Below are 22,645 nucleotides of genomic sequence, written 5' to 3'. Positions count from 1 at the left end.
TTTCTATTTCTTTTTTAATGCTCCACGAAGTTACCTTTTATATTGACAGTAACAGGATCCAGAAAAGTTAAATGAAAATAGAACAAAGAAAATGCAATTAGTTTATAATAGTTTAGTAGGAATCTTCAGAATAGTTTTCTGAACTAGGTAAAAGAACATGAAGTAAATAACCAACAGCTTAATTTATGTATAAATTATATGCTGCCTTTTAAAAACTTAGGTTCCTTTCATCTCATCCCACCTTCAAAATTATTTCCTGTATGATTTGATTCCTTTCTTACTGAAGTGAAGATGCTTCCCAGTTTGAGTTGTTTTCAAGCAGAGCACTAAGGGTTTGTCCTCTCTTTCTACTGTATTTAGTAAATTTGCAGGTTTGATAATCTCAGCATTTTGATATTCTTAACATTTTGACAAGGAAGGCTAAAGAATATTGATAGTGATATTTTGGTTAAAATTTTATGCTAAGCATTCTATATTTTATTGAAGAATATGTTTCCTGAACATGTGTCTGTATCCTCTCAAATCCTTTTTTAATATGATAAAGTATAAATAAATTAAAATAGCCAGATTTAATCAATGCCCCTCCTAAAACCTTGTGCCTGAAACTGGTGGAAATGAAGCCTATGTGGTTCCATATCTGGTTGTCAGATTAAGGAGCGTAATCTGTGAGCTACTAATGTTTAAAAATATTTAAGTAATACAAGCATTGCAGTGAAATTGCTAAAAAACAAAACAATGAACATTAAAAAAAAAACACCATGGTTATTTTTTTACAATTAAATACAGTGTGTAATGGTATCTAGTTAATTTGGATCCAATGTTCTATTGTATTGTAGCTTCTTAAAATGAGATTAAAAAGCTAAGTATTGGCCTGTATTTTTAAAATGGAGCAGAAGGTAATTAATACAGTGAACAATTGTTCAGTGACTTTTTTTGCTCTGATTTCATAAATATCTTATAAGTTGTCTAAGCTTATAGTTTTAAAAATTGAAGTGGTTTATAACTAGAGAACCATTATTTTCAATATTTTGAAACTTTCTCTGCTCACTGGTATCTTTACCTCCTGCTTTGCTCTTTTCCAGAATTAATATTGACTGATGCCTCATCATTTCATAACATATATTAGATGGCAGACATTTGTGGAATTTTGCCTAAAATGTCTCTGCACGTACTCCCACTCCCCCTGCCCACCACCCTCCCACCCCAACACACACATAGCTTGTGGGATCTTAGTTTCCTGACTAGGGATTGAACCCCAGGCCCATGACAGTAAAGGCCCTGGACCACCAGGGAATTCCCCTTATAAGGTTAAATATAACTTTTAGATTAGAGCATTTGAAATTCAAGATTTCAAAATTCTTATTTTGAAGATTGTTTCCTTAAAAAAAAAAAAAGAAACTAATGATTATATCCTCTGTAGGCATAGTTAGTTAAGTGATTTTCTTATGGAACTTTTTCTCTTTTGTTGAGAGCTTGTGTGGTTTGATAGCTGGGGGACTGTGGCTAATTCACACAAAAGTCTGGAACCAATTTTTTTTTCTTCCCTCTTTAGCTATTTAGGAACCATTCTGCTAGATAAGAATTTCTAAGCAAGATACCTTGCTTTTTTCTCCTCTCAGCTCCCCATCCTTCTTGCTCCTTGGACTTAATCATTTTTTCCCCTTTATGTGTGGTATCCTAATGTTTAGTGATAGCCTTTTTGTTTTCCATTAATTGACTGGAGGTGCCACGGTACTACAGTGGCAATACTCCTATATCCATCCAATATTAACTGCCCTCTACTAAACGTTCTTTTCTTGAAGATTTTTTTTTCTCAAGTTAATTCTGCCTTTCCTAATTTTTCTGGTATAACAACTTTTAAACCTGCTGCACAATTTTTGAGTAGAGTTTAAGTACTCACTGTATCAGAATAACTGTGCTAAACTGCCTGTCAGAAAGTAATTATGTTTTTAATGAAAATTTTAGCATTTCAGATATTATTTTTAGATGATATGATTTTTTTTTTTAAATTTGGTCTTAAATGTATGGTGTTCTCAGCCTTTGAAAGTGAAAGTGAAGTTGCTCAGTCGTGTCCGACTCTTTGCAACCTCATGGACTGTAGCCCACCAGACTCCTCCGTCCATGGGATTCTCCAGGCAAGAATACTGGAGTGCGTTGCCATTCCCTTCTCCAGGGGATCTTCCCGACCCAGGGATTGAACCCAGGTCTCCTGCATTGCCGGCAGACGCTTTAACCTCTGAGTAGAGTGTAAATCGAGGAGAGCTTATTTTCTGGGTTTAGTCCTGAGGATGCAGTTGGACTTTGAACAGATTTTGCTCAGTCAGGGCCGTTGTTGCCCAAACCACTTTGGGGTGCATGAATCAGGTAGTTCAGCCCCTTGAACCTGAGCCTTGGGGAGATATGGAATTGGATAATATTGTGATAGCTTTAAAAAGCAAAATGGACATTTAAAAAAAAAAGCAAAATGGAAATTTACTGTTTAGTGGTGGTTCTCTTAATTCATCATTCCTCCCTTTTCCTACCTACATCGTTAGTTCAGTATATATTATCTCTACCCTAGATTATTGAACTATCTCTACTTGCTGGTATTTTTACCTACAGCTGTGCTCTTTATCGGAGAAGGCAATGGCGCCCCACTCCAGTACTCTTGCCTGGAAAATCCCATGGATGGAGGAGCCTGGTGGGCTGCAGTCCATGGGGTCTCGAAGAGTCAGACACAACTGAGCGACTTCACTTTCACGTTTCACTTTCACTCATTGGAGAAGGAAATGGCAACCCACTCCAGTGTTCTTGTCTGGAGAATCCCAGGGACGGGGGAGCCTGCTGGGCTGCCGTCTATGGGGTCGCACAGAGTCGGACATGACCGAAGCGACTTAGCAGCAGCAGCAGCAGCAGCACCTGCTGCTCTTTATCTAGTTTGTTTTTCTTATTGTGGCCTAATCTTTCTGGAGCAGCAATCTTGGATCATGTGCTTAAAATCTTACCAAGGTTCCCCACTGCCTTCAGGTTGAAATTCAAACTCCTTAATAAGACGTAATTCTTGAGGAGGTGAGCCATGTCCTGTGCCTGTTTCTCCAGCCACATTCAATTACTGGCATTCCTCTGAATGTGCAGTGTAATTTTTTAGAATTCTCTTTCTTTCCTCTTTTCCATTTCTCTCCCTTCTTCCTTCCCTCCCTTCCTTTTTGTTTTACTAACTCCTCCTCGTTCAGCTTTAGCTCCTTACTGGGTTAGGCACCCCCTCTTACGTCCTTCCATTGTATCTTGAATTTACCCATCTAAAAAACTATGTGTTCTCTTGTCTCTTTCCCCACTTAAGATTATAAACTTTGGGGAGTAGGGAGGTGTCTTATTTACTATTGTATCTTCAGTGCTACTCGGCAGCTGATCATTGCATGTCAAATGAATAATCTTTGATTTTTTTTCCCAGTACTAATGGTGGGATTTTTGATCACTCATTAACTTAGTGTTATTTGGCTATTGTGATTTCAGGTAGATGGACAGAACTTGGGATGGATTCAGTGGCCATGGCTTTTCATGAAATGAGTTGGACCAAATGAAATCTTTGTCTCACTATTTCTGATTGTGGGTTAAAATAGAAACAATGCCGTATCAGTCACATGATCCTGACTGTGCTCAGTCGTGTCCAAATCTTTGGGACCCCATGGACGGTAGGGCACCAGTTCCCTCTGTCCATGGGATTCCCCAGGCAAGAAGACCAGAGTGGATTGCCATTCCCTTCTCCAGGAGATCCTCTCAACCCAGGGATCAAACCCAGGTCTCTTGCATTGGAGGCTGATTCTTTACCCTCTGAGTCACCAGGGAAGCCCAATCACATGTTTACCTACAAATTACTTGTTAGATCTGAATATCCCCCCAGGGTTTTCCAAAGGGAATACCTGTCATGCCTTCAATAATCTGTATACTTGGATCTACCCTTCGGGAAATGCAAAGCTACTTGTTGCTGTTAGCAAAATACATTGCTCTATTTCCCACACACTCTGGCTAGCTCTTTTGTTACCAAAGGGTTAGTGGGTTGTTTTGGGGGGGAGGGCGAGGGAACAGAATTAACAAAGGTGACGGAGTCTTTTGTGTTCTGTAGTGTACAAGTCTGTTGTCCAATGGAGATAGTTTGTGTTTTCCTATAAAGGTAACTCACTGATGGGTTGTTCTGTGTTCTCTGGGGGAACTTCTGTCTACAGAATTAATGTTGCACCAGAAGGCGTGTTTTGTGATGTGGTGTGCTTTGCTAATGAAGCCCATTTTGCGGCAGTACCATTTTTGAAGATAAATGCTATATGGAGGTAACATGAATCATGACACTTACTGATCATAGACACGGTAACAACCTTCTGGAGCACATTCATAGCTAAAAACAGCAACAAAAGAAGTCTTTTATCATTTGGAATTGCTGGGATGGACTATATGAAGTATGGGATCTGCTGATCAAGCAATCAGCTTAATTTTACATGAAATATTAACAAGCTTGATGGCGTGGAACAAAGGAGAAAATTCCCAGTGTCAAATAAATCGCTTCAACTGATTTGCACAGCAGAGCTATAAAAACAGCACAGTCTGGGGCTGTTAAGCAAGGTGAACTTTGCCCTCAAGGAATCTATCTTCCCCTTAGAAGCTTTGAGGGAAATTCTTGTGCCTCACTTCTGGTAGATGTAGCGCTGTCTTGAGGTTGCTGCACAGGAGAAGCAGGTTCTGTCCCTTGGTGGGGAAGATCCCCTGGAGGAGGAAATGGCAACCCACTCCAGTATTCTTGCCTGGGAAATCCCATGGGAAGCAGCAGCCAGGGGCTGATAAAGGGGAGGAGCACAGCCCACCCTCTCTCCCAGAAACCTCCCTTCATTCCAGGCCCTCCCTTCATTCCCCTCTCCTGCTCAAAACTTAACTTGAATACAAAACCATAAAATAAATTATTTTTAAATGATACCAACCATTAAACAAACTGTTGAGGAGGGGCCGAAAGGGGACTAAAAGATTCAAAGGCAGTAAGCTAAAATGATGGAAAGGACAGTAACAATTTTAGAGACTGAGATGTTAGGGAATGAAAATCAGCGAGAAAAAGCACCGCCATCCCGTCAGTTGACAAGTCAAAAAACCCTTGTGCAGAGAGCCAATTAAGATTCATCAAGCCAAAGCATCCATGAAGTCCAGAAGAACGTTCCCGAATACTCCTTACCATCCGTTGGAGTTCTTTGAAGTGTTCTCTGAAGAGATGTCCTTTTAGCTCACAATAGAAAGCAAGACCCTGTGGGCCTCTCTCTGCCTGTGATTCATCTCCCCTGACCTTTTAGACTGAAGTAACTGGTACTGTGAGAGGCACCCCAGATGGTACCTGCCCTTCTGTTCCCTGGCCTTGCAGCTGCTGCCCTGCAGCAGCTTGCTGTGAGTACCCCACTCCCTGTCCTTGACAGTGACAGGCCTTCATTACATGAATTCGATTTTTTTTTTCCTTTTTGATGGAGGAGTGACTCCAGCTCTCAATTTAAAATGTCACTTAGAAATAATGCCTTGGGAAAATGACACGTATTGAAAATTTACCATACTTTCCTGTTTTTCCCAGTTGCTCCCTTAGTTTCAAGATTATTTTGTTCTTCAAAAACGAAACCAATCAAACCATTGACTAGCATATACATGGTCTATCCCTTTCTCTTTCTTACTTAACGTGTTCCTGAAAATGTAATAAAATCAGATGTCTAACAATGAAGTGAACAGGTGTTAGGAGGAGAGTTAGGAGGGGTGTTAGGAGAGAGTTTCTCTTGAAACTGTCTCTGTTTCAAGAGAACTTAAGACTAGTATTAAAATCCCAGACTCTGGGTCTGGTGCCTAGGATCTGCTGCCACTGATGAGAACTTTCCAGGTATTAGAAGCAGTGGGGAGGGGCGTTTTCTCCCCAGGAGGAAGGCTGCATTGTCGTCTTTGTTTTGGGGACTGTGTTAGGTGTAGTGATTGAATGGCCAGCCAAACAGAATAGACTCCTTTGGAATGCCTCAAAATATCTCCATGATAGAAGGCGGTATTGATTGGATTACATAGTAACCAGTAGTCACTTTGTGCCTTGTACCTGCTGCATTGTGGAAAAATTATCATGCCTCTGCCTCTCAGTTCTGAGGGTGACAGTCTCTTCCTCCAGCAGAGCCGAAGGAAGGGGGATTCTTGTGACTGCAGAATCCAAATTCTGAGCCAGGCTCTGAGCGTGGAGAAATTTTGAAAAGCCAGCACCTCTGCCCAGCTGAGAACCCTTTTAATAGTCTTAAAGGGGAGCTCACCTAAGAAAACAGTAACAGGTCCTTTTTAGGCGATAATAATTTGTGTCATTTAAAGTCTCTCAATCTCACACTTGGATTGTTTCTACACTTCTGGATTATACCTATAGAACTTTAAATTAGTTCCTAAATTTTGAGTGTAATTTTAACCTTGAATATAATTTTAATGTAAATACAGTATATATTAATACTTTGCACTAAATGTTTTAACCCGTTTTGATTTTTTCTGTTTTAACCATGATTTGAGACTTTTAGTGATTCCCTTTCCCCCTTTTAGTGATTCCCTGGTGGCTCTGATGGTAAAGCTTCTGCCTGCAGTGTGGGAGACCCTGGTTCGATCCCTGGGTTGGGAAGATCCCCTGGAGAAGGAAATGGCAACCCATTCCAGTACTCTTGATTGGAAAATTCCATGGACTGAGGAGCCTGGTAGGCTACAGTCCATGAGGTTGCAAAGAGTCAGACACGACTGAGCGACTTCACTTTCCCTGTTTAGCCTTTTTTTCCCTCTCATTTTAAAAAATATTTTTACACTTAAAAAAAAATCATTCATTTATTTTTAGCTGTGCTAGGTCTTCATTCCTACACAGGGTTTTCTCTAGTTGTCACGAGTGCGGGCTGCCCTCCAGCTGTGGAGTCTGGGCTTCTCGTGGTGGTGGTGTCTCTTGTTGCAGAGCGTGGGCTCTAGAGTGCGCGGGCTTCAGTAGCCGCAGTCCCAGGCTCTAGAGTGTAGGCTCAATAGTTGTGGTGCATGCATGGAGTTAGCTGCTCCGTAGCATATGGGATCTTCCCAGATCAAGGATCAAACCCATGTCTCCTACATTGGCAGGTGGATTTTTTACCATTGAGCCGCCAGGGAAGCCCCCGCGCCCCCACCTTTTAATTTTCCTTAATACATAAGAGTTGACTTTATCTTTAAAAAGAAAAACCAACATAATGGATTACTCTTTAAACATATATGAAATAACTTTTAAGTATATGAATTTCCAGTCCTTCCTTTTTGGTTATATACATTGCATTAGTGTTTGATCTCTCAAAATCTCTAATCAGTACTATGATATTTCAGAGGAGTTACATTTAGTGGAAAAATGTTCTTTTTGAAAAATTGCTAGTAATAGCTACCACTGAATGTTTACTCTGTGGCTTAATCTCATCTGTTTCTCACAATTGCTTTATGAAGTAAGTGAGTACCCTTACTCACACTTTAAAAAACAAGAGCAAATTGAGATAAAGAAATGCCTTGCCCAGGATACACAGTTAGTTAACTGTGAACCTGGTACAGAAATCTAGACAGTCTCCCTCCAGCCATGGCTCTTAAACTTCACTGTGACCTTCCTAGTGGACTCAGTTGTAAAGAATCTGCCTGCCAATGCAGGAGATTCAGGTTTGATCTGTGGGTCAGGGGAAGATCCCCTGGAGAAGGGAATGGCCACCATTCCAGTATTCTTGCCTGGAAAATTCCATGGAGGGAGAAGCCTGGTGGGCTACAGTCCATGGGGTCGCAGAGGCAGACTCGATTAAGCACACACTCACTCACTACTTAAACCAATATGCTGTATATACTGCGGGTGGTAACCTAAAAGGTAACCCCGGAAGTAATCCATAGGGATAGAATGTCTGTATGGAAATGTCTCCAGTTGCTCTGAATCTTAAGTTTTTGATAACTGGCAACATTTCGATCATTATGGAGACAGCCCCATTCTTTCTGTCTTCTCCAACCCTTCCCCAACTTGTACGGCTCCTTGGAGCCTTCTTGTTTTCCATGCGTCCTGTAACAGCTGATCTTTCTGAGAGTTTCCATCTCTGCCATCTTCTGTTCTTACAGTAATCAGACTTCCTAGCCCCTTGGGTCTCAACTTTGCATATTGGAGTCACTGAGGAAGATTTAAAAACAAACAAACAAACAAAAAAAGCATGCTGCTGCCTGGGCCTCAACTCAAGAGATTCAGTAAGGAATTTACACATAGACACAGATACACACACACACAGACAGAGATACACACACACACACAGAGACACACACAGACACACACAGACAGAGACACACACACAGACAGAGACACGCACAGACAGAGACACATACACACAGAGACACGCACACACAGACACACACACACAGAGACACACACACACCCCCAGGTGGTTTTCTTGGCTGAGAACAGTTGCCCTAGGCTGTTTACCCTTGTGCTACTTGGCTTCACTGAATTCTCCACTACAATTCACTTCCTCATCTTGCCCTTGCCTTCCCCTGGATCAGTCTGCCCAGTTATCCTGAATCTATCTCATAATTTATAGCTTCTCTGTGTTCAGAATCCTGAAAATGGAGATTATCATGCAGTCACGTGGACTGAACTGCTACACACTCATGGGCTCAGATCTCACCCCTGAGCCGCTGCTGGCCTCTGGCAATACTTTGTTTCCATTTTTAGCTCTGACACCCCTGACTGGCAGCACCTCTTCTAAATCTTCACCATCTTACCCCTCATCCTGGCCACATTACCTTGACTCCTGCTTCACACTGTGGATCTTCTCAGGCCACTCCTTATTTTTTATTTCTTCTCTGTTTACCTTTTGACTAGCTCTTTCCGCTAACTGTTTATACTCAAGTTTTAAAAATGAAAAAGAAGTAAAAATTAAACTGAAAAACTCTCCTCCTGGTTACTAACTTTGGCCTTTCTTCACTGTCAGATTTCAGGAGAAACTAGTGTTTATTCACCGTTATCACCACTCACCTGTCATTCACTTGCTTCTCAACCGTTTTTATTGATCTGCCCCTTGCCCAGAGGACTCTGAGGTCACCAGTGTTCACACGTTCTAGTGGGCATTTCAGTTCTTACCTTGTCCTCTCGGCAGCATCCAATGTTATTCTTTCTTGAACCCATTCAAAAAGAAAACAGCCCAGCCTAACAAACCCCTCTGTGGCTTCACTGTCTTCGTGGCTCTTTCCACTCTTGATCTTCTTCATGCATTACCAGTTATGTAAATATTAATTATATTGACTTGTAACCAACTGCCAATGACATGCCCCACCTAGGAGAGAATATGTATGTACTAAACTGTGGATGGCTCGTATGTTTCTCTCTCTAGACTAACCATTTCTTCCAACTGTATTTAGCCAACCACTTTTTACTCTTCATTTATTTAACTTAAAAAGCATAGAATGTCAATTTGTCTATAACTGAGTCACTTTGCTATAAAGCAGAGATTGGTACAACATTGTAAATCAACTATACTTCAATTAAAAAATAAAATTGAAAATTTTGAGAACACACTATGTATCATTGTTTTGTTGGACCCTGGAGACTTAACAGCCTACTATAGTGTGTCTTCAGGTGCCAGATTCAGAAGAATGCATCCTACGGGACTCCATTTAGATAGATTTTGAAGCCAGCAAAATTAGTCTGTGGTACTTGAAGTCAGAATAGTGGTTACCTTGAGGAGAGGGTAGTTAGTAGAAGGGGACACACACAGGCTTCTGGGGTTCTGGTAAGACTCTGTTTCTTGATCTGGCTACTGTTTCCATGGCTGTTTCTCTTTGAGAAAATTCAGTGAGCTGTGTACTTTCATGTAACTTTATGTGTTATGTAGCCAAAAGAAAATACTCCCTGCTTCCCCTACAAAAACATCAAGGTTGCAAGCCAAATGCATGAGGGGAAGGTAGAAGTGGATTCCCAGGATGGGCTGAAGCTGAAAAGGGATCCCAGGATCCTGGAAGGAAGCAAATCACGTGATCAGGCTAAGGGTGGAAACCAGCCCCACAGGAAGTCTTGTGCAGGGTGTGGGGGCTGTAAGCTCACGTTCATGCTGTGTAACACAGAAACCCTGACCTGAGATCCTTAAAAACTGCTTTGAAACCAGGAAACCTTGCAGGGCTCTGTCAAAGCCACTCGTGAAACTGGCCCCCTTTGGGGATTCCACCATTCAGGCCACTTTGGAGACTCCGGGTAAATGGGATGTTGTTTATCGTTTGAAAAGCACAGACTGACTTCCAACATACCGGCCATGGCATCTTTTCTGTGAGTAGAAGCGGCTTCTGTATGTGGGCACCGCCCCCATTAAACCCCAGTTCCTTGGCAGTATGGAGTGTGCCTTGGGCTTCCCTGGTGGATCAGAGGGTTAAGAATCCGCCTGCAGTGCAGGATACCTGGGTTTGATCCCTAGGTCAGGAAGATCCCCTGGAGAAGGGAATAGCTACCCACTCCAGTGTTCTTGCCTGGAGAACTCCATGGACAGAGGAGCCTGGTGGGCTACAGTCCATGGGGTCTCGAAGAGTCAGACACAACTTGGTGACGAACACTTCTTTTCTCATCATGTTATATTACCAGTGCATAGGATAATGCCTGATACACATTTGGAGTCGAAAGAGATTATTCAGTAAGGGAATGCTTAGTAATCGCAGAGCACCACTGTGTGCAGAGCAGAGTCCTATATGATTGCATGTGTGTGTTTATTACCTAAGTCAAAACAATGCTCTCCAGAGTAGTACTTTGGTATCCTAGCTGGCATACTGCAAGATGATCTGTTGGGGTGTGGAAAGAAAATTGTGAGGAGGGGAGGAGGGAGGGAGAGGGCTAGATACACACATAGATATTGGGAGGAGGCACAAATTAGAATTTTTTAAAGGCCCTGTAATATAGTTGGACTTATAATAATCTTGAGTAGAAATTTCAGACATGGTACTTATCAGCAATTCACTTCACCGTAAACCTAGAGAAAGCTTCATGGTAATCTGGGAGGTCAGTCTATCTTTGATAAAATGCAGCATTCTTGATATGAAAGGATAGGACGTATATCTATATTAGCATTATGTAAATATATTAGCATTAGTAAGATGTCTTAATGAAGACAAAGAGGAAAAAGGGAAAAATAGAGTCGATACTAGACTGTGTAGCAGTTTAAATTATTGTTGTTTTTAATGTAAAGCCTCCCCAAATGCAGTGTGTTAGTGGGCTAGGTTTCTCTGTAATTGGCCATCACCCTATATGGATGTTTTGTTAGTTTAATTGTACTTAATGATCATACTTTCCTGGTGGCTCGGACGGTAAAGTGTCTACCTACAATGCAGGAGACCCAGGTTCAGTCCCTGGGTTGGGAAGATCCTCTGGAGAAGGAAATGGCAATCCACTCCAGTACTCTTGCCTGGAAAATCCCATGGACAGAGGAGTGTGGTGGGCTACAGTCCATGGGGTCGCAAAGAGTCAGCACAACTGAGTGACTTCACTTTTACTTTCAATGATCATACAGTAGAATTAATAGATAACAGCTACTGGGATTTTAGACTTCTCACTCTATCATCCATGTCTCAAACCCTTTCATGATTTCAGTGTCTTGGCCTCTTACTCTCTCTATGCGGTAATCTGGATAATTTCTTCAAATCTGGTTCCAGTTCTCCGGTTGTTTTTTAAACTGTGTATATGACCTATGACCTATCTATTGAGTTTTTGATGTCAGTGACCACCATTTTCATTTCTAGATGTTATGTGGTTCTTTTCATGTATTCATGGTCACATATGATGGTCTCTTATTCCATCTCTTGGGTTTTATTCAGGCAACACCTGCAGTTTGTATTCTGAGTTCTGGGTCCCAAAACCCACATAGTTAGGTTTTTCCAGGAAGACTTTTTGCTTTTATTCCATTTTATTTTGGACTGAATCCAATTTAGGCAGCATCCCCATCTTTCCTCTGTGGCCCAGGAGTTTTCTACTTTGTGTTTCAAAGATTCCATATTTCTACAAGATTCTTGGAACAGATTTCAGTCATTCCTGTTTCAGGCTTGTTATCATCTCTAGGTAACTAGAGACTAGCAGATGGTCCCAGTGTAAATATTATATCCAGCACTCATTTACTCAGAGGTTTCTCTTCATTTCTGACCTGGGACGTTTTCCTTTTTATCATAACATTTAGTCACATATCTAAAAACATGCTTCTGCATGTGTGCTAAGTCATGCTAAGTTGCTTCAGCTGTGCCTGACTCTGCGACGCTATAGACCACACATAGCCTGACATGGGGTTTTCCAGTCAAGAATACTGGAGTGGGTTGCCATGCCCTCCTCCAGGGCATCTTCCTGACCCAGGGATCTAACTGGCATCTCTTACATCTCCTGCATTGGCAAGGGGCTTCTTTACCACTAGCACCACCTGGGAAGCCCCTAAAACATGCTTTCAGGGTGCTTGTTTTAAGAGTAGAGAAAATTATAAATATTATATAAGAATTCCATCTGTGTATGTTTTGGCTTAGTATGCATTTTTGAAAAATCTCTGAAAAGATAAGTAAGAAACTAATAATGCTGGGGAGGTAGTGATGGGAACAAGACTGATGGGGAACAGAGATGGCAAGGAGACTTCTTTATATGAATGTCTTAATATTTTTAGTGGTTTGAACCATGTGGATATATTACTGTTTCAACCAATTAAATATAAACTTGCCCCCCCTGGCCATCTAGATATTCTCTACAGGGTGGGTTTCTCCAGACATCTAGTCTACTATTTTGTTAGCAACGGAATAGTGATCATATTTGTGGTTATATAAATTTTAGATCATCCAGCCCTCTGGCTGAACCCTATAGATCAATATTTGCCAAACTGGTCTGTGGCAAAGGATCAGTTCTTTTCAAGTTTTCCCATCTGTCATGGACTGACACTTTGGTAAACTACAGTAAAAATAAATGACTGATCATACACTTGGATGGCATGGCAATGCCAAACTGCTAGAAAAGTTTCTAAATACTTTCTCTCCATTTCATCACCAGCCAGTATAAAGCAACTTGTGGACTGCTGCCACACAGAGCAGCGTGCTGTAGATGGTTCTCGTTACTTTCTGGCATTCAGGGTTGTGGATCAGAGACCAAGACCACGCTGCTCTTTAAAATTTTTTGTGTTGCTTAATTTTTTTCCATTGTAGGTAGTAGCCTGCTTTTCTTTCCACAGAGATACATTATGGTCTTATCTGAAACCCGAGATATTTGCTGCAGCACACTTCTGCCTTAATTGGGGGAGTGAGCCTGTGACTAACTGCTATAGACAATTGGTACTAGTGAACTTCCAGAAATCACCCATAGATGAATAGTATATTTCATCTAACCTAAGATGCATTGATACGGGCATCTTCTTGATCTTCCAGAAGGGATGGTTTCCATGCTGCTAAGTCTGGGCTGCCATCGGGCTGCCAGCGATTGTAAGATGCCGTTGATTTCAGAGATGTTAAAATGTGGAAGAATGTGTCTTAAAATACCCTGCAGATGGCCCTGTGATTGTTCCAGTGTCTAATTACTGTTGAGTGCTTGGAGACTTGCATAGGAGAAGGAGGGAAGACACCTTTAGTAGCTTCCTTTAGAAACTTCAGCACTCTGCTGAAACACTCTTTATTGTGACACACCTGACCTGAACTGGGACACATTCTCTCTTCCCTAATTGGTAAAGCTTCCCTCTTAGGAGCGCTGTGCTACACCACCCTTTGGGCTGGAGCAGGTCTGAGAACCTTGGCCAGCTTATCTGGGTATCTGTGGCACTGGTTTATCTTTCAGTGTCTTAATAGAGATTTCTCTCATCATTAAGGTTTTTTATTTTTCCCTTACCTTCAGCTTCCCTCCATTCCATCACTGCCATTCTGAGCTTGTGAACATTGGGAGTTCTGCTAGGTATCCCATTTCCTTGTTTGCCATGCAGGCTGGCTTGGTAGTTCTTTCAATTAGTTGTTGTGTAGACTGTTACAGAAATTTCTCGACTTTTTCTGGTTACACTTCCATATTTTTCTGGTGAAGACAGGGATTTTCCTTCTGCTCTTTTTATAGTTCTTTGGCCACCTTGATGGTGATTTGGGAGGAAAGGCAGTTAATGTGTGGGCTAATAACACTGTCATTCTTTCCTTCACCAAGTATTTATTGAATGCTTGCTCCGGGGCTGGCATAGTTCTGGCATCTGAGAATACAGCAAAGAGCAACAGTCTTAAGCTCCAGCCTTCATTGGGACATTCACTCTGCTTCCTTCAGGTTTTCCTCACTGGAACCTTAACCTTGTGCTATTGATACTTTCTTTCCTTTCCAGAGACCCCTTAAAAAGCTGCCAATTAATTTTTTTAAATTTAGAATTCAGTAATTTATTGGTAGCTTGATACATACTTTATATAGATTTGGCACTAAGACATTCTCTAGAAATGTATGTTAATATATGTATCATTTGCTTTTTAGCCGATTACACCTCAACAAGAAGGCAACAGACAAACAGCCATATAGCAAGCTGCCAGGGGTGTCTCTTCTGAAACCGCTGAAAGGAGTAGACCCTAACCTAATCAACAACTTGGAAACATTCTTTGAATTGGATTATCCCAAGGTAAGTGCACTGTTGTACTCATGGGAATGCACTGAACCGTAGCTTTTTTTCTTTTTAACTTATAGTAAACACAGAGGAATTTTGACACGGCATCAGGTGAAGTTATTAAAAATTTATAATGGTGTTGGCTTCATCAAATTTATGCTTTAGCAGTATTAATAATAGTGGTAATAGTAATAATAGTAGTAGTTGTCACAGGGCAGAAATGGGATTGAGGAAGGGGTATTAATTCCTTTTCTAACTACCCGTATGTCGATCTGAATTGAAAGTGAAAGTGTTAGTTGCTCAATCTTGTCGGACCCTTTGCGACCTCATGGGCTGTAGCCTACCAGGCTCCTCTATCCATGGAATTCTCCAGGCAAGAATGCTGGGGTGGGTTGCTATTCCCTTCTCCGGGAGACCTTCCCAACCCAAGGATCAAACCTGGGTCTTCTGCATTGCAGGCAGATTCTTTTCTGTCTGAGCCACAGGGAATCCCCCTGATCTGAATGAATTTGAAATCCTCGAGTAAAGCTTCTGGAACTCAGACATTGTTAGTTTGAGTGTAAAAATCTTACTTCATGAGAGTTGCAGTGAAAATGAAAAAGGATATGCATTTATCCTTGTGGAACTTAATTTCACATTTCAATTTTTTAACTGTCATCCAACCCTTTCCCCTTTCTGTATTCAACCACTCTTGAAACTTAGTTAAGAAATTTTTATGTCACCATTCTTGTAGGATAATAGTCACGACATTTAAATAGTTTCTGAAGTTAGCTGTGGGTTTAAAGAGTTTCTTAAAATAACCCCAGGAACATATGTATCCATTAATTATGAACATGTGGGATGAATCAATAATCAATTTATTCTTCTGAATGAGGATTTTTTTTTTAAATACAATTTGGAGTTGTATTGTATTGTATTGAGTTGTATTGCTCTCCAGAGCTCGAGTTTTTCACTTAGATTTTTGTCACTTAGTTCTTTTCCACTTAATTATGTCATTAAGGCATTTATGTGGCTAAGGAGAAACTTGTTTGGACACATTACAAAAATGCACAATATTATATGCAAGAGATTGTTTTTATTCTTTTTTAGTTCACAATTTTATTTTCTAATTATAAAAGAATTGTTAGTTGTGTAAATAGAACATTTAGAAAACAGAGCAAAAGTGCAGAGTACCTGCACTCTAAAGGAAAATGTTGATCTCACAGCATTTTATTTGCTTTTAAAAGACCGAGCACAGTGGCAAATATTCTACCAGCGACAAATTAAACCACTGAAATTGCACAAATCTGAGTGTGAAGCATGAGTTGTTTGTGTCATCAAGGAGGCATGTAGTCATGAAATGAACATTTGTATAACTGCCAAGCCCAACAGACTTTAATATTCTCTATTTGTCAAATGTAAACATTGTTTTCCAAAAGTACAGAAATATTTTTGTTCTAGATATAACTCTTTTTCTCTCTTAATTTGATGTGGAACCTCATAGGCCATTTGGAAATATATATGTGGCTTCCCAGGTGGTGCTAGTGATTAAAAAAAAAACCCACCTGACAATGCAGGAGAGCAAGAAATGCAGGTTCGATTCCTGGGTGGGGAAGATCCCCTGGAGGAGGGCATGGCCACCCAGTCTAGTATTCTTGCCTGGAGAATCCCATGGACAGAAGAGCCTGGCGGGCTACTGTCCATGGAGTCACAAAGAGTCGGACATGACTGAAGCCACTGAGCGCACACACACACACACACAGATACACACACACAGAGACACACACACACACAATATATATAAAACATGAAATTCTAAAATTTTGTTTAGTTTTAGACATATGCAAAAAGGTTTATTACTGATACTTGTTCTGAATTTCTAGGTTTAAAGTTTGGTGAGACTGTTATTATACTAAGTGCCCTAAAAGATATTTGTGCTTTAAATATCTTATAAATCTACCTTATATTGATATTTATTCCTTGGGAAATTTTTTCTTAGAAAAATATAATAATAAAAAATAAAACTCATTTTTCACAAAATCGATTATTTACTTGGCATCAGTATAAAAGAAGGCATTTAGAGGGAAGTTCAGCCATATCAGGAAGATGCAGTAATCTGCATCTCAAGTGGCCTGATGGCTTTACTTTAGTAAATTCCGGCCATATGAAGAATTTTAAAATTAATGATCTGCCGGGGTCCAGCCCCAGTGGATCCAGGGAATTCAAAGCAGGGACGGAGTCAGCGTCCTAAGAAAGAACTATTTAATTAGAAATATAAAGAGAGATTAGGAAAGAATAGTGTAGTAGGAAAATTAGTGGAGAAAAGAGGCTGAATAACTTGGTTTACGCAGAAAACCAATAAAAGTGCGAGACAAGAAGTTTGCACCACCTACGTAGGCCGCAGGTGTCTTCCCGGTCTCCTGAAGGAGTGGGAACACAAAGTGTCCCCCCATTCAGATCTTAGAAGCCCAGGCAAAATTAGTAGGCTTGGCGAGCCTCCATGCTCCAGATGGGAATTCAGCCAGAAAAGAAGAGAATGAGAAAAGACCACACGGGGGAAACCAGTCTTTCCAGGAACTGGTCCGTTTCTTTATTTTCCAGGTCCATTTTTATACTTTTAGTTGTACATAGAGATAAATGTGTTCTCAGCATATCTTTGTTTTTACAAGGGTCTTACGTTTGTTCACAGTGTCTTCTGGTCTGGAGACCGATTAACATTTTATGGCCCCACCTTTCTTTCTATTGATAAAGGTTAATCAATCAGAAAACTTGTTTCCCCTTAAGGTCTATTTAGTCTTAAAATAGTGATAAAGTTACATTCTTACACAGGAAGGACACAATGATTTATAACAAAGAAAGAGCAGTACAGTGATCTATAACAAAAGAGAAAATTCATTAACTCAGAAGTCTAGTATTGCTAACATCAAAACTACTATATTTCTTTTTCTACATTCCAATTACATCGATTAATATACTCCCAGGTGCCTAAAGATATGGAGGCCTGGCGGCAATCATTAACTCAGCAATGAAACCCTTCACCAACATAATTTTTATCTTTAGAAAAACCCTATAGTAACTAAGACTTTCAAAATACTCCAAACTCTCTGTGCTGTTTATGGTTGAGAGGTTGTAAACAATCATGTACCTAGTAGCAAGAGTGTGGATAATCCTGTCACACAAGCTAGTCTGCCAGCAGAGAGGTTTGACCTGAGACACTCCTTTTATATGCAGGAGACTATTATCTGGAGCTCTAAGTTAATTTTCCAGAGAAAGGTGGTCGGGGATAGCCCCTGTTAATGTCGGAAGAGAGGTGAAAGCATAACGCAGTAAGGCAGGCAGACTCTGGTTTGGGGGCAGATGCACGAGCAGATCCAGCAAGGCTCCCTTAAGGCCCGACTCGCCTTTGCCTGTTGGGCCCCTTAACCTCATGACTTTTGCCAAGGGCGGGATTCCTCGTGCTGGCTCCCGGCAATGATCAGAGTTATTAACAGATTGAGGTTATGGTAACTGCGATTTTGTTTTCTTTTTTGTAAATAGGACATGGGTTTACAGATTTGAAAGTCTGGTGCCATACTTGGATTCTTTATTGTTAATGATGACAATAAAAAGTTTTTAAAGATTGAGAATAGGTTCAATTATTGAAAGATCAGCATAATACATGTAATAAAACTATTAAGTTTGAAAGACTAGAAATTTACCAGATAAATTTGAAAAATTATATAAACTATATAGTTCTTGAAAGTAAGTAAGTTGTAATAATAACTTGTCACAACTTTGAATTCAGAGCAATTTTCTTACAAGGTATCTTCCCTTCACTCAAAGGAAGCATCTATCTTTCACTCAAAAGTTACCCTAGGACAGATGTATTAACAAATAGTTCATTATTTACTCAGTGGCAGAGACTGTTGTAGACATTTGGGGTCTAAGTCCATCCTGTAACAGAACTTACTATATTCTGCTGTAATCTAAATATCATCATAACATTTTTCTTTAAGCATGTGTAGTTATTTATAAATGGTTCAAGATATTCCTACTTGATATGCAATATAATTGATTAATATGTGTTAATATTTTTCTACTTTAAGAGAATATTTTATGTGGTTTACTACAGTACAGAGTTTTTAGTCCTAATATCTACAGGACTGAATCAGTGAGGAGACTTTTCTAATACTAATTTATATATCTAAATTGAGCATCATTTATGCATCTAAATTTATTCATGGGAGTAACATTTATGATTATTGCAGTTTCAGATAGTTCATTCTTAAATATCAAAGGACCAAATTGCAGTTTACAGATTGTCTATACCTCTCCTGGACTTAGCCTTTCAGTCATTTCACTGTTTGAAAAGCAAAAGGGAAATTTAGTTTAGCTGTTTGTATAGAAAGCTTACTAAGATGAGGCTAACCTCACCTACAATATTCTGGGATTATTTCTAGATTTTATATATTTATTACTGTGCCCATTTATAGTGGAATTTACTATGCCTTGTATTTCTTTCAGATTTATAAAATAAATGTTTTCTTAAAATATTTTTAAAGTATAATATTTTTTAATAAATGCTTTACTTTTGACTGTGCGTTTATGTTCTTTTGATAGTATAAACATATCTGAAAAATTATTCTTGTGTCAGCTAAGAAAACTTTCAACCAACTTACTATCTTGTGTTTACCAGTTGCAGTATAGTTGGCATGATTTAACTATTCAAATACAGAGATTCCTAGCAAATTACATGTTTGGGCTGTGTCAAACCCAGAGCTCAAACACGGAGCTGAAAGTGAAGGTTCCTGGTTAAAGTCTAACACTTCAGAGAAAACTTGAAATCCTACCTCCAATTTGGTTTAAGTTTTGATATCAGAAACAACAAAGCAAAAGTTATTTAACAAGAGTCTGAACATTTTTCAGATGATGTAAATTGAATTTCATTTGCCTTTTTTGGCTAATAAGGAGGTATTTATTTTTCATTTGAAGTGAAGTTTAAGATGTATAATCAATTTTTTAAAAATTCTTAATCTTGCATTTGAATTTGGGAAGATTCCCTGGAGAAGGAAATAGCTACTCGCTCCAGTATTCTTGCCTGGACAATTCCAAGGACAGAGGAGCCTAGTGGGCTGCAGTCCATAGGGTAGCAAAGAGTTGGACCTGACTGAATGGCTGATAGACATACGCACCTCCCTTACTTATACTCACACTATATACTTCTGAAAAAGTTGTGCTGCAACCTGCTATAGCCCTTATCTTTCCATCAAGCAGATATCTAGTGCTATATTACAGGGTTTTCTTTTGCTGGGGAAATAGCTGAAAGTAGCTTTTTTAATACTATTTTATGGAGTTGTATTACTTGTAAACATTTTCTTTCACTATATTCACTTAAAACACCTGTATAACAGCATAAACTCTAAAAGCATAAAACTATGCAGTGTTTGAAAAAACAATGAACTCTTTACAGCAAGTGTGACTGAGAGGCTCACTGTAGTAGGAAAGCGAATCGTTATTTACACTCTTTGAAAAGTCACTTGCGTGTGTGCATGTGTGGTCAGTCGTGTTCAATTCTTTGTGACCTTTTGGACTGTAACCCGCCAGGCTCCTCTGTCCGTGGGATTTCCCAGGCCATTTTCTCCTCTGAGGGATCTTCCTGACCCAGGGATCGAACTCGAATCTCCTCTTGTCTCCTGCATTGCAGGTGGATTCTTTACCTTCTGAGCCATCCGGGAAGCCACTTAACCTTTCTAATCTTCATCATTAAGGTCACTGCCTCTTGGAGGTTCAAGCAAAAATTTTTTGTTGGGAAGGTGGCTGACGTATTATGGGACTTAGAGTCAACCTTTGAAGAAATTTTACGGTGTGGCAGGAATGATGCTCATCCTGTTCTCAGATTTTTATGTGATTTCTGGAGACCAGTGGCTGTAAAATTGCTTAGTTATTTCAGTACCTCCCAGGTGGTAATTTTGGTCAGTCATCATGAAGGTAGATATTGGATGGAATGTGTAATAACTACAGATAGGAAGTATGAGGAAAGTGTACATTGCTTGCCCCTCTACTTAAAATATTAAGAAAACTTTTTTTTTTCACTTGAAAAAAAAAATCTTACCTTGTTAGCTAAACTTTCATTTACCTTAGTCCTGGTCCTTAAGTGCTCATCTATTAAATTCTATGCCGCCACTTTTTGCTGAGATAATGTATATTAGGCAAACAGTAATTAATTTTTGCACTCAAGGCACTGTATGCATTTTTTCCACACTTTTTACTTGTGTATGCTTATCAATGGAACTAAAGCAAACAAGCCTTCCGATTACCTTCTGCCTTGTATGCTACTGTTTGTTTAGTTATTTAGTTGTGTCCGACTCTTTGTGACCCCATGGACTGTAGCCTACCAGGCTCCCCTGTCCATGGGATTTCCCAGGCAAGAAGACCGGAGTGGGTCACCGTTTCCTTCTCCAGGGGATCTTACCCACACAGGGGCTGAACTTGCATCTTTTGCATTGCAAATGGATTCTTTACCGCTGAGCCACCTTTGTATTTTTTAGATCATATAACTTTGTTATCTTTTTTCGTGGACATAATTAACTTTCCTCCTCTGCTTAAAAATGTTCAGTCTATCTTAGAAAGAGAGTTTGGTAGGAAATTTGCTTTAGAGTCAGTGTGAATTTATCACCACTTTTGAAAAAAGTTGCCGCTTAGAATACATAGCCCGCACACTAATACAGGAACATCTTTATGTATGAAAGCAAACACTTTTGAAAAAATTTAGTAGTTTACAAAAAAATCGTAACTTAGAGCTCAGGATTTTATAAACCTGGTTATGTGTCAGTATCACCTCAGAGATTCTGATTCAGAAGTTTAAGGATGGGGCCTAGTATTCTCTTTTTGGAAAAAAACTGTCTCAGGATGGTTTTGACACAGCCAGCCAAGTGCTAAGGAATGACTTCCGTAATTTACTGTCAGAGTAAACATAGCTCTGAGCAAAATTAAATCCTGGGTGTTTTCATAGTTAAAAGGCTAAGCATGCTCGTAGGAGGATGCGTGCATACCTCTGTGTGTGTGTGCACACGCGTGTGCTTTCAGTCGCTTCCAACTCTGCAACCCCCTCAGCCTCCTCTGTTTTGGGGATTTCCCAGGCAAGAATACTGGAGTGGGCCACCGTTTCCTCCTCCAGAGGATCTTCCCAAATCAGGGATGGAACCTGTGTCCCCTGTGTCTCTTGCTTTGGCAGGTAGATTCTTTACCACTGAGCTACCTGGGAATCCCTGCATTTTTAATCAAGTCAGATTCTATTTTCAGAAAGTTATTATTCAACAGAAAATCTAATCTCACTTTGTCTTGAGAGAGTTTGGGAAAGCCCTTTAAATGTATCATAATGGTCTTTGATATGTAATTTTTAGCACCTTGATAAAATAATAGTTAGTTCAGAGACAAGGCTTCTAGACAACAAAGGGTGTGTTCATTTCTCTGGCTTTTCTGTGTTGCTTTTACACTGCTGGCCACCCTGTGAGTATTTGGTAGATTTTCAGTGATGATGGCATGGAGAAGCTGGGAATCCAGCCATGCTTCAGCTGTGGGCCCTGCCAATCTCTTCATTCTCTCTTTGGCTGGCAAACAGGCCACTTCTGGAGAAGTTGCTCTCAGTTAAAGCAACACTTGATAATCCCTTAAGTGTTTGCATCCATTATGAATACTCTCTTAACTTCTAAACTTTGTGTGTACAATTGCTTGTTTTTCTTAATGCTTTTTGATCCACCAGTAAATGCTAATAATAAGTGATTATCTTTGTAAGAGGTTAATTTACATAAAATATGTTCTTTGACTAGTATGAAGTACTCCTCTGTGTCCAAGACCATGATGATCCAGCCATTGATGTGTGTAAGAAGCTTCTTGGGAAATATCCAAATGTTGATGCTAGATTGTTTATAGGTAAGTAACAAATTTTACAACAACCTTTTTGCTTTAATATATTAAGTATCAGTAATCTTCTTTGCATTAAACTATAGATTAGAGTCGTAGACACCATTGAAGTTATTAACATATTTGCTTTATTTATGCTATGCATAAATGCATATTTGTTAGATATAGTGAAAGGT

The 22,645-nt window shown here is 39.8% G+C and overlaps 1 protein-coding gene across 1 annotated transcript in view; it reads left to right on the top strand.

The window, feature by feature from the left end:
* The window catches only part of UGCG (UDP-glucose ceramide glucosyltransferase), a 38,916-nt gene that overhangs the window by 4,009 nt on the left and 12,262 nt on the right, over positions 1–22,645 (top strand). Inside the window, exons 2-3 of the mRNA XM_069575431.1 lie at positions 14,462–14,603; positions 22,376–22,478. Of these exons, the coding sequence (XP_069431532.1) occupies positions 14,462–14,603; positions 22,376–22,478 (245 nt within the window). The remainder of the gene's footprint in view (positions 1–14,461; positions 14,604–22,375; positions 22,479–22,645) is intronic.

This window comes from Ovis canadensis, chromosome 2 (genome assembly GCF_042477335.2).
Source record: "Ovis canadensis isolate MfBH-ARS-UI-01 breed Bighorn chromosome 2, ARS-UI_OviCan_v2, whole genome shotgun sequence".
NCBI lineage: Eukaryota > Metazoa > Chordata > Mammalia > Artiodactyla > Bovidae > Ovis > Ovis canadensis.
The sequence above is the reverse complement of the archived record's forward strand: the minus strand, read 5'-3'. Positions and strand labels throughout refer to the sequence as shown.